We start from the raw sequence: 13,848 nt of genomic DNA on the forward strand, positions 1-13,848 counted from the left end.
CACACACACACACACACACACACACGCACACACACAAGCTTGAGAGTAGCTGAATTTTTTTCAGTTAGTGATAAATCTTTTAAAGTTAAAAACAGTAGGAGATGTGTAAAATAATTTGTGCGTACAATGTATTTATTAAGAGAAATATATAAATTTTATAATCTAAAGAATTATAACTTACGCATTTGAAAGAAATTCGATCGTCTTTATGTATGATTTTGATGATCTATTTATTTTTAGTTAGCATTTTATTATTTAAATTCAAGATTAATGGTAATGTGGGTAATTTAAAAAAAATGTTAGGTTAAAAATTTTGTTTTCTTTTATTTATCTAAGGAAAAGAAAGCAGCAGTAGTAGAAAAGACTAGAAAAGTACCGAAGTAGTTTGGAGCAAAATCCCTAATTATGCAATTCGTAATTATTTCACAACAGCTTCTCAATTATTAAACTGAATTATTATCTCTAAATTCACATGTCTTAGATGTAGTAGATTGTCGGACATGCCGTATGAAATAAAAGTTTTAGTAGCTTGACTGAAATTTAACTATGAGCGTTCAGTAATAGAATTTATTATTATTTGGCTTTATCATTTTAGAAAACATTATTTATATTAATCGGTTGTTTCAAATTATGATGTATGTTTACCATATACATCAAGAAATATTCTTTTATACGAAGATAAAGAAAGCATAAAAATATACATTTTTATGAAAGATGGATTATTAAATCACAGCATTTCTAAGCATATTCTGTTAGGAAAACAGTAATATACTGTTTGTGTAGCATTTAAATTTGATTCTGTTTCAAGAAGAAATGTTATGAAACAGATTTCAATAATGAAGTGGGATTTCACTGAAATTGAGATAATTGAATGGTAGAAGCACTGAAACAGAAACTGCAGAAAATAGGAATTCATGTTTAGATTTTATAAAGATAAAACTGCTTGCGTCAAAATTTTGCAGTCTTTGCTCGAAGAAATTTGAGTTCAAAGAAATTAACGTTATTTTAGTGTTTTGTCTGTTATATTTGTCTGAAAAAGTTTCTTGGAAATTATAAAGTTCCACAAAAGAGAATTTTGTAATAGCAGAGACAGAATATAGAATATTATATGCGAACATAAGAAACCAGACATTAGAGAGAGAATTGATTGCATAACAAATTTACATACCACAATTGGTTTCATCAGAGGAGTCCTTGCAGTCTACAACTCCATCACACAATCTATCTGACATCCCCAAAGCTCGCAGCTCATTAGAACATCCTGAAATTTGAATAATGCCGAAATTAAAACTTTTAACATATACACGAAATTACAGATTTCAACAAATGTACTATGCATCAATTTAAAGATGAATGTTTGAAGGCATCTGAACTATAGTTCAGTGGAATTTTTCTGTTAAACAAACAAATTATAAATTCTCTGCACAGAATTCATTATAAATATAGGAAGAAAATATTGCTTATGGAAATGCATAATGTTTGGAAAAGTATTAGAATTTATAAAGCGAAAAACAAAGAATAATCACTCTTGATCGCCAAATTCAACGAAAGCACACAGGCTACCGTTCCAGATACAAATATTTTAAAAATAATCTTGGAAAGCAAGAGGACAAAATTGATTTTTAGTGATTTTCTTTCTCTTTTCGTTAAGTAATAATAGTTTGCTTTTGTAAAATGTTATTTTGAGATTCACAGAACAATGTTTTTCTTTTAAGTTCAAGGATGGTTGTGGTTTCACTGTAAAAGGAACATGTTTGGCTAACCTGTGCCAAATAAATGGTAAAATTTATTTTCAAATCTGTTCTACTTATTGTTCCTATGTTTAAATCACTAGCATATATCGAGATTGAAACAATTAGGTATGTATTACCATTATACTGAATACATTAGAGATGATTTAGAAAGTTAAAGTAATATCCAAAACTTACACTATTAACCTTAATGTAAGAAGAGGGAAAATTTTTAAAAACCTTAGAAGATGATTTTTTGTGATCTTTTTTAAAAGTAACAGCTGTTGTATTCTGTTTTTTTTTCTATGTGTCTTACCTCGATTAAATGTAAATGCTACATAATTAAGCTTATAAAACGTTCTTTTAAAAGATTTAAAAATGAGAAATGCAGTATGAGCTGATTTACTAAGGTCCTACTTGATTTACTATGTTACGGATGCTTAATGGTGTTGTCAGTACTTTCAACAGATTCTGAGGGTTGTAAATTTTGAAGAAGGGCCAAGGTATGCTGCTCAGTAATAGACTATTCAGATGTTAAATAAGCATGATGTGCTTCACTTAGAAGACAATTCGAGGATGAATTTATTTAACCGCGAAATATATCAGTATCGGAGAGCTTATCCTGTAGAAAATGATTTTGCCAGTGCAACCAAGGATGCAGATTCCATTAAAGTCAGTGTGTACATTACAAAATCAGAAAGCGTGTAGAGAAGTTCCATATCTCAGTAAAGCCCCTAAAGATCTTTAAAATCCTACCAATATGTGATTTAACTTATTTTACATGAATATATAGCACCTAATCGGATCTAAAAATTGTATTCACTATTAGGAAAAGTAATATGTGCATTTAGTTGGCTAACTTTTGATTAAATAACAAACCTGCCATATTTCATCATTTACTAGAAAATCGTGTACCTATAGAAATTTCCAAGCAAATAATTCAATAATTTACCAAACCAAATGCTTGAGAAATTACAAAAGTGTCATAGTATCCCCCAAAGATCCGATGTCTTTAAACCCCAACAATGAACTCGATTTACTATTTGAGGATTAATGAAAACTAGCGTCTGAGAAAAAATTCCAAATATGATATAGTTATGAAACTAAACAAATAAAACAAATAAACAAACAAAAAGATAAAAATGTGCATATTTGCTGCAATTTTGTGTTTAAACTTTAATTTTGCTAAAAACATAAACAATTTTTTTTAAATAGTTGGTCACTATCTTTTTTACTTTAAGGTCAGTGATCAGGTGCTGTAGCTTTACTAGAACAAAGCCTGTTCTGTGGCTTCTTATTCAGTGAAAGGGGTAATTTAATTCAATGATTCTTAATCCCTTAATTACCACAGCCCCCCCCCCCTCCCATTTAAGTACCCGTGACTTTGCAAACCGCTCGGATTTAAGACTTAAAGTATTGATATTCCTCAAAACATCGACTACAGTCGAGAGATGCATAATCTTTGCATGCAGTCCCGATGTGAGGCTTTTAAATCAATGCTTCATTTAAATTTAATGGATCTTTCCTGTAAAATCCCTTTATACTGTGATCAAAATGGGAACTGTTTCAGGGAAGATATAAAGTTAATATTGGAACAAACGAAATTTCCTAACATGTTTGATTCTGTAGTCTCGAGTAAAGCATCATCAGGCAATTCTATTTCATTGTTTCGATATGAAGTAATTCTTATATACTCCAAAGACATTTTCAGTATGGGAATTCAGAAAATTATATAACAAATTATGTAATTCTGTATTAAAAATAGGGAAAGTATTGTCTTTGTAATATGATATCACTGCATACTTGATGATGCTTCAGAATATTCTGAATGGATAGATATATAATTGATTATTGGACACTGGACATTATTTATTAAAATTGTTTTTTTATAAAAAATATGAAGAAAATATTAAACAATGTTTATTTTCCCATACACATGCAAGTTGATGATTTTTTAAAATGTTGATGCAGATATACATTGATTCAATTAGTACATAAGCTTTTCAACGTCAGTGACCCTAGAATTTTTGAGAAATGTTATATGGCGACTCGACTTTAATGTAAGGGTGTTGTAGTTCAACTCGTTAACTATCATCAGCAAAGAAGGCTGCGGTATGGTTTAGACAAAGAAAAGAAGTGTGATATTTGATATCCAATATAGTTAGAGTATTTTAATCACTCGCAAAATATCTTTTTATTCAGAATTTCGTTTTCAAATTTGGAAGTTTAAAAAGTAAGATTTTTATATTTGATGGTGAACAAATCAAATTTATTTTTTAAAAGTGATTACAAGTAAATGCTTATTGCAGAGAAAATTCACATTTTTATTCCAGTTTTGCATTCGGATTATATCTTATATATCTAAAAAGTAAAATGGTGAAAGATAAATATTTTTGAGACAGCAGAAAAAAAGAGAAAAAACAAGCCTATGTAATCGAGATATGCATGATAAATATAGTATCGATGACTAGTAGACTAATGATCGATGCATTGATCTAGTATCGATGATAAGTAGACTAATGATCGATGCATTGATCTAGTATCGATGATAAGTAGACAATGACTTTGCAAATTAGAGATCTCAATATTGCGTGAAGTTCCTTAGCAAAGTTCTTCTGGATAAGTAAAAGCTAGGAAGTAAGTATATCTGTTAAATCATTTAAAAATACGAAACAAAAAGAATTATGTTTTCTTTAATTTAAAACTTTTAAATAAATTTATCAAATAATTGCATCAAATTAGATTTTACTTTATTGTTCTTTAATGAAGCATCATTCAACTTATTTTTTTTTTACTTTGATGCATATTTGGGGATCTCAAGAGGATAAAAAGCTTAGGAAGCCTTATTTCATATATATTTTACCAAGAATTTATTTTAACATTCTGAAAACGGAAGAAAGTTCTCTGTAAGTAGCTTAAACAGAATACAACTCCCTTTGGTTATATTAAACACTTAAAAGACTTGATACATGGAGGGAAACGCTAAAATAAACAGCAGTTATAGGAAAATTCTTTGTATCCTAGATTAACATTACGCGAAGAATTCTTCTCTTGTACTAAATTGATACAGCTCGCGAAAGAATGTAAATAGTTCTTTCCAGCTGCCGCTGCGGCAAGAAGTAAAATAAATGCACGCTGCATTTGAATGTTTCGTTCTGTTAGCACTTGAAGTTCCATTCGGATTAGTTAATTTAAAATATGGTAGCCATACATTCTGTTAGCATTGCGAATTCGGAGGACCAGCAACCAAGAATAGGGAAAAGCTCCCGGCAAGTTGGAAATAAAAAAAAAATATTGCACTGGTATTTATTCTTGTTTCTATCTGCATACATTTTACGAAGTAAAATTCTAAAAGAAGTAAACGAATGAAATTTATCCGAAAAGGTTTGATCTTTTTTTCTTCCTTTTTTTCCCCGTTAAAATATGCATAAGTTAGAACAATTTTATTGATTGTTCTCCTATGTTTTTGTCAGGTTTCTTGGAAAAGAATCAAGTACTTTCTGAAAGGCAGTAAAAAAAAAAAAAAGAAATAACAGATTTATTTTTAGCTTTAAAGAAAGAAAAAAAAACATAAAAGAATTCATATGGAGAATTGTACAGAAATATATATTTGAGCATATCATGCTTATTTGTTTCTTTCAATTACTTTTCTAACATAATTTTCGTTATTGTTAGATTATTAAGAGTCTCATGGGATATTATATTTTATTTCATCTTTTCATTTGGTTTTTTGAACAAAACATATATACATCATATTTAAACTTTCAGTAACTAAATACAGTGGATTCTCGTATAAATTGCTCCAGTATAACCGAATTTTGTATAATGAGACAAAAACAAACGAACAAGTATGACTATTAGTCATTCACCTTCATTTCGATTTACTACGGTGTGTGTGCACCGAAGTTAATGTGTCTCAATACAACCTACATTCAAATTAATTCAATCAAATACAATCTACACTCAGAGTATATCCAAGCAATCCCATACTATAAGTAATATTTCTTAGTTTTTGATTTTTGCTTATGTATACATTTACTTGTACACATGTGCACATATCTGAATGTACACATTTACACATTTCCAAATGTACACATTTACTTGTTTTTACATATACAAGCGAAGCTGACAGTTTAAAAATAAAGTAGTTTCTCATTAGCAGTATGCGTGATTAAAAATTAGATTCATGTTTGAATTTGCATAAATTCATTCAGTAATGCTTGCTCCATATAACGCAATTTTTTTATCATACAGAATGTATCTCCGGCGCGGCTAGAGAGGGTCGCGATTATATGGTGGTAAAGTCTTGGTGTTGGGACCGAAGAGCTTCTGTGTCAGAACTCGACTTGTCCAGATCGTCCTGTATCTAGGCCTAGTGCAAGTCAAATCTGATGGCAGCTTAGTGGAAGCTTAATGAGAAGGGTACCAATTAGAGGGTCGTCCTCAAGGTTTGACTTGGGTTTGAAATTGCGAGGCTAGTTCCAAAATAACCTTATTGGTGCTTCCAAACATGAAGTTAATGTAACTAAAAAAATCCGCGTTATCAGACTCTATAAATCCATTCAATAAAACACTGTAACTATAACAACTTAAAATATACTTATCGGTATAAATCCATTTAATAAAGTGCTTCTATCAACAATTAATTGATTAATTTATCTCCAATACTCAGAATGACTTGCGTTGAGAAGCAATTTCTTCATATAACCTCAGATAAATAATTTTTATTAGTTACAAAATAATAATTTTCTCAATTCTCATTTAATTTTACAAATAATGAACTAACTAAAACGATTCTTTTCAGTATAAAAGCTTTTTGTTTTCCCTCATCTTCCTTACATGTATATAGCATGAATCCATTAGGTGTATTTAAATTTAAAATTGCATGAAATGCTTTCGGATAAAATTCTGGTAAAATAATTCAAGAATGAAAGAGACTACCGAAAATGCGAAATCTGCTTCTTTTATATCGCCTATATTTCTCTATTATGGACCATACTTAGAAAGGAAATCTATTTCATTTTTTATAGCACCATTTTTAATAAGAAAATCTATTTCATTTTTTATTTCAAACATATTCAAATAAATTTAAAAGTTATTTCCTATTCATTTTCATCTGTAAAGATTTAAAATATATTATGCAAGGACTAGGGAAAATCCGTTTTGCTTAATATATATTAGATGTTTAAATACACAAGTCAATTTCTTCAATTTATTTTTGAAAAGGACATTTTATTATATTATAGTTGCCTATCTATGTCAAACTATGTTCTATTAATACCTTAGTTTCAAAAGAAATTTATAACAGTGGCTTTTGCTGTTGGAATTCACATAAACCATAGAATTCCCGTTTCATTTCTTAAAGAGGAGTTACAATCATTCCAAAAAGTATTTAATTCTTTTGTTACAGTTTTTAAGTGGTTAATACAAATGTTAAAAATTAATGAAAGAGACAAACGATTACTTTTATGATCAAATTAATATTTTTGGTTTATTCCAATCCAGGTCTATTTTAGAATATTGGGCTTGAAGCTGCGTGTATCACTATTTAATCTCAAATCGCACAGGAAGGATGCCACTGCAAAGTCTAGACATTATATAATTAATCAAAAATCTTCAATCAACCCTGAATAACCAAAAAGTTTGAATTTGGCAAGTAAAGCGTTCATAATTTAATGCTTCTAGTTTTCACAAACAATTTTTCTATTTCTTAAACTATAACTTTGTATATTCGAGTTAAATTGAAGTCACATAAAAGATTTGTCAAATATTAGATAACGTAAAAGTTTTTTGTTTGAGAACAGTAACTAATATTTTGTCGCTTAACGAACAAACCATGCATCTTAATTTTCCATGTTTTATGGAAAAGAAAAAGAAGAAAAAAAAAAAAAAAAAAAAAAAAAAACATTGAATTTTTCGCACGCGATAACTATCATTTCAGCATTTTTTATACCTAATAAGAAAAACAGCCTGTTATTAAAACTAGATATGAAAACAGAACAAATAAACAACAAAAAATATTTGTTACTGGTAGCGAAAAATCTAGAGTTTTTGTTTGCTTTTGTAAAACTCGCAAAATTGAAATAGTTGATGTTGCATGTCAAACTACAATTTATTCTATATGACATTCTTATTACTCAGAGTTATTCATAACTTCATGGTTATTTTGAATAACGCTTGAGTAAATAATCGAAGAATAATACTTTGGAAAATCTTTTTTTCAACCCATTTCAATAATATGTTAATACAAACTTTCATTTTGACCCGCAGAAAAAGATTTTGACTTTTTCCAACCTGTAAACTACTTTATCAATAGATATTCAAATATGCCAAGTTTTTATTATTTCCGAAAGCCGAATGCAGCCTTATTAACAAAGTTTTCAAAGAAAGATCAATATTCCTGCACATACAAGTGGCTATAAAAATCAATTTAGCTTCAGAAAAGTGTGTATTATATCTGCTAGGCTTTTGAATGGAAGTAAGTACATAAAAAAATCGTTCATATTGATTTTCTCTTCACTAAACTTGTTTACTTTGGACTTGTGTTTACTTTAAAAATATTAAACAGTTTTTCGTACACAATTCCGAAAATTCCTTGTCAGGAGAATTCTTAGCATCGTATTTAGTCTTATTAAAACCCTTCTAAGATTTTATAAGAAGAAAAAAATGATGATAAGCATATTAAATTATTTAAAAACTTGATGTTGCAATGCAAGTAATAAAAAAAACGAAGTATAAAATAGTAAATGGTGTGAATCTTGAGTCAATACGTATAAAAATCGTATACAATTTACCTAACTTATAGTTTCCGACACAATTTGCGAAAGTTTATTTAACCTTATAGTTTTTCGACACAATTTTCAAAAGTTTACTTAACCTTATAGTTTCCGGCTCGGTTTACTGAATGATTGATAAAGCATACTCTATGCAAAGTGAATGCTTTTTCTTAAATGAACAACAGTATATTCCCGCTTTTTTCCCCTTTTTATTCAAAATCTGAGCGGGAAGAAGACTTTTTATAACATTATAAAGTGGATTTTATTATTTTACGGAAAGAGACAAGGAAAAAGTACGATCGTGCTTACGATTCTATAAAAAGATCATAACTGCAGAAAGGGGAAAGAACAAGAAGGCGGTTTTAAAGATTGTATTCTTTTTCCCAGCTAAAACAAAGATATAAATGACATCATTTAGCACGTACCAAAGTCTGAAAAAGCTATTTCATTCTATATTTTTTCTATCTCTCTCGTCCAACAGAAAATTATTTATACCACGAATATAAAAAAAGTAGTATTTATCTAAGTGCATAATAAAACTCTCAGATTGCACGCGTTTAAAACACATTTCTTCCCTTTTTTTACTCTCTTGTGGGCATTTAAAGCTACTGAGCTAAAGCAAACTCTTAATAAATGGGTATAAACTTAAAGCATAAAAGCTTTTATGACCGATTTATTCTCGAGGAACATTTGGTGCGGGTGAAATGTGTATGAGACAGAACTGTGATCTTGTTGAAAGAAATTACTTTCCCGCGATGAAGGGGAGTGGAAATAGAAATAATTTTCACTTTATCACCAATCACCGATTCGCACCTTGCAGTTTGAACATTGAGATTCCCTCATAAATAATTCTTATTTACAAAAAAATAACAGGCGACTCTAATTCGTTATTTGCGGTGATTATTTATGGTGCTTATTTCAGCTATAGATAATTCATATTTTATCCAAGAGAATTTTCCCACAATGTAGCTATCAGTTTCTAATCGTAATTTTTTCCAAATAATATTTGTATGGGATTTTATAATGGAATATTAAGAAATATTTTGAAATCTCTTTGCAGTTTTAAAACTGAAATTTTCTTAAATTAGTTTCATTAATAAAAATAACTGATAATTTGAGACCGTTATTCACAGTAATTATTCCGTGATCTTTATTAAAAAAAATATGAAACTATTCTTATTTCATCCCTATTCACTGATATGCATCCAGCAGTTTGAACATTGAAATTTTCTCATGAACAATTCTTATCTACCAAAAAAATAACAGATAATTCTAATTCAATATTTGGGATAGTTATTCAGGAATCTTTATTTCTGATACATGGTACAGGTTTTAATATATGGCTCTTATGTTATCCAAAGGATTTTCCCCCTCTTGTTGTAGCTATCTTCCTCTTCTTCCATGCATGCATTATTTCTTGCATTAATGTATGCATTATTTCTTGCATTAATGCATGCATGGAAGCAATTGCATGGGATTTCACAATGAAACTGATATATAATTTTGTAACTCTTCGCAGTTTTAAAATTGAAATATCTTTTAAATTAGTTTCATTAACAAAAATGACTGATATTCTGAAAGTGCTATTTGAGCACTGAAATTTCTTCATGAATAATTCTTATTCACAAAAAATAACAGGTAATTCTAATTCATTGTTTATGGTGATTATTCACGGGCTTTTATTTAAGTAACTCGAACGAATTTATCTTTCTTGTTATAGTTATCGACTTCTAATCATAATTTTAAAATAATATATGCATGAACTTTAAAAGCAGAGTTTTAAGATACATTTAGATAATTATTTACAATTTTAAAATTGAAATTTCCTCTTAAATTCATTTAATTAACATAAGTGGTTGATTACCTGAAAGAGTTATTTACAATAATTAATCCCGGATTTTTACTTCGAAAAACATGACTAATTATAAGATATTTTGGATTTTTGAGAATTGAATTGTATGTACTTAAAACACATTTTAATTGAATGCATTCAAACTCCAAACGAAGCAGTCACAGGCTTAAATAAGGGATATAGCCTATTAGTACATGGTATCGTATTATACCTCTAGGATGTTGGACGATAATCTGAATGCCATCTAATATCATGAATATATACAGGGAATAGTGCAATTGCATATTATGGCCCATATTATAGACTATCTTGTGTTTATAAAGTTAGATTACTGTGGATTCTTTGAAATTCATGAGGAAATACATTTGACTTTATTTTATGAGTTTTCAGCAATAACATCCAGAAAAATCTTCAAAAGCAGGCAACCAGGAAAATCTTCAAATGTTCAACCGAAACTAAATATATTTTCGCTAAAAACGAATTAACTTCCCCAATATATTTATTAACAGTGAGAAAAGATATTTAGATTTTTATTTGTTCTTTGTAGTACCTGTTTTCATAAAACGCTGAGTAAATGTGCGGTGGCCGGGTGGTAAGGTCTGGGAACCGGAGGATTAGAAGTTCGATACTCGACACCACCGAAGAGCCACCGTGTAGCTAGGCCTGGTGCGTGCCATATTAGGCGGGACCAAATACCCGACCTCAGAAGTTTCGAGAGGAGAGCGACAGCTCAGTTGTCGTCCTCGTTGTCGAAATTACGAGGTCTATCCCATAGAACGAACCATAGAATACTGTGCAGAACGAACAATAGAATACTATGCATTATACATGTCAGTTCCTAATAGCTATTTTCGAAACCAGCAATGATAAGCATTTCTATATTTTGAACCAGAAAAAATGCTCTAATTGGCGTAAAGAATTATATTATAGGTTGTTTGAATCATAAATGGTATGCTTAAAAAAATTAAGAAATTTACATTTTTGTACAGTACTCCTAATATTTCTCAGACACTAATATTTTTTAAAAAGTTCCCCTCTTCTGTGACTAAAATGAATAATTTATGAAGGTTTGAATTTCCTTATTTTAGATCATTCAAATGACACTTCGAACAAGCGTCGTTCATTGATTGGACATCATCTTCGAAGCGACCATTAAAAGGTTCTAAAATAGAAAAATTTAAAGCTTCATAACTCCACTAATTTTAAATGCAGAAAAGTAGATTTTTTTGTTCAAAATAATAGTATCTCAAAAAATGTTTTCAATTGGATATAACAAATACCTCTGCGCAATTGTATAAAAATTAAAAATTTCATAATTTTTTTCAATAGGACATTCAAACAATATAAAATTTAATTGCGTAAGACATTTACAGCATTAAATGCCTTTAATAATTAAATTATTTTTCCAATTAAAAGTACATACGTAATAATAATTAAAAATATAAGGTAAAATAATAATGTAAGTTATTAGATTATTATTCTAATTAAAAGTATATGTCTGTTTCTAGCGGTTTATAAATTAATCATTGGGCCATTTAGAGAGGGCATTTTATATAAAGGTACATATAGTCCAGATGAGTCTAGTCAATATGTAAATATCAAAATAACAAACACTGTATGAAAAGCATGGTTAAAACCGGAATTATCAATATTAAACATTTAAAATATCTATTAAGATGCTCCTGTGATTTGCAAAAGGAAGTTAATATCCGAATAAAATTTTCTCTTTGATACTTTTCCTTAATTTCTCACGTGAATGTTATAAGTGAATAAATATATCATGTCAGCTTAGCATACAAATAAATAACTCTAGATCCATAGATGATATGGTTGCAATATTAAATAAATAACAATTGATGCAAATTTCAGAAACATCCGCAGCTACATGAAACGAAACAAATACCATTTGTCTTACCTGGTTTCTGATGACACGTGCCGTAGCCACTGAACTTCGGGAACTTTGAACAATCAATCTTGTCGATGACTTTCTTAGGTAGCAGCTTCTTGCAAGATCTCCAAAAATCTGTAAGAAAATAAATCGTAAATAAAAATACGATTGCTCAAACACATCCCAAGCGACAACTGCAATTTGTTCAAATTCGTATTATTCAAAATTGGTATTGTTGTTTTATACAATAAAGTATTAGAAATATTAATAAATAATCATGATTTTCGTACTGGAATTGATAGGTATCTCTAGCAAAGCGAAATTAGTACTTAATGATAAATTTTCGATTCAAAATGAAAACAACAATCATGCTATGAGACATTTATTATAATATAGATACATAATAATTTAAATTTGCAAAGTAATTATGATAGTTTCCAAATAAATATGTTTTTTTATAAAAAATCTATTAGGGAGGGAGAGGAAAATATTTAATATTCCAGAAGTTGAGTTACTCTTAATGGTTTATGATTTGGATGATGTAGAAAAAATTATCGACTTATATTTTATCGACACATATCTTAGAGGATTTTAATAAATTAATTAGTATATTAAAATAATTAAACATTTTTGACTGGTTTTATAATGTTAATTTATATGCTAGAATCATACGTTTTTGAAGCAGCAATGGAAAATTTTATCACTGGTATCTAAAGTGTAGCTCGAATGGTTTCGTACCAAAATGATCTTGTCTATGTGGAGTTGCTATATGTTGACCATATCATAATACTGATAAAAAATACATAATTTTTGACATTCTACTTGTGTCTTTTGTACATGTTGAATTGCTTTATAATTTTAAAACAAAATACAAATAAGAAATGAACAAGTAATTAATTTACATTACTAATGTCTGCTTGTTAAAAATATTTAACAAAAATATTCCTCAGCAGTAAAATGAAAAAGAAAACCCTCTTTATATCATTAACTTTTCTTTAAACTACTTTGTTTAATTTATCATGTAAATGTTTCAGTAAATGAGGAATTTGAACGTAAACAGAAATTTGATAGTTTCTACTATTAATAAACCCGTGAAAACTCGCTTTGGAAATTAAATAAGAATAATAAAATAATAATTTAATAAATATAATATGTACATAATAAATTTTGATTAAATAAATTAGTGTACAATAAGAGGCTGATAGCATTGACTGAATAAATTAATTATTCAGTATAAAATGAATATTTATGCTGGCTAATTAGTTGTACTTACGATCTTTTTTGTTATTTTCAGATGCATAAATGAGCTGCCTTTGTACGATTTTACCTAAATTTGTGTTATTCTGGCAGTCTAAATGAGACTATCTAGACCGATCTAAGGTATATTTAATCATTTAAGCCTACTTAAATTATGCTTTCAAAATCGATGACGTCATTCTGTCTAGGAACGATGTCGGAAATGAGAAATCCGTTTAAGTTGCTATTTTATGAACACATATAAGACTGCCAAATTACGAACTCCTTTTACAAAGTGACCTATGTTCGTTTTTAATTATGATAAATATAATTTTGTTATCTTTATTTAAATGATGTGAAATTCAA

General features: G+C 28.8%; 1 protein-coding gene across 3 annotated transcripts in view; it reads right to left on the reverse strand.

Annotated features, from left to right (window-relative positions):
• LOC129958574 (atrial natriuretic peptide-converting enzyme-like) overlaps positions 1 to 13,848 on the reverse strand; it is a 676,434-nt gene that overhangs the window by 38,737 nt on the left and 623,849 nt on the right. For all 3 annotated transcript variants that reach the window (XM_056071145.1, XM_056071144.1, XM_056071143.1), the window contains 2 exons: positions 12,274 to 12,381; positions 1,169 to 1,261 (listed from right to left, as the gene is read on the reverse strand). In XM_056071145.1, coding sequence (XP_055927120.1) covers positions 1,169 to 1,261; positions 12,274 to 12,381 — 201 coding nt within the window. The remainder of the gene's footprint in view (positions 1 to 1,168; positions 1,262 to 12,273; positions 12,382 to 13,848) is intronic.

This window comes from Argiope bruennichi, chromosome X1, assembly GCF_947563725.1.
Source record: "Argiope bruennichi chromosome X1, qqArgBrue1.1, whole genome shotgun sequence".
NCBI lineage: Eukaryota > Metazoa > Arthropoda > Arachnida > Araneae > Araneidae > Argiope > Argiope bruennichi.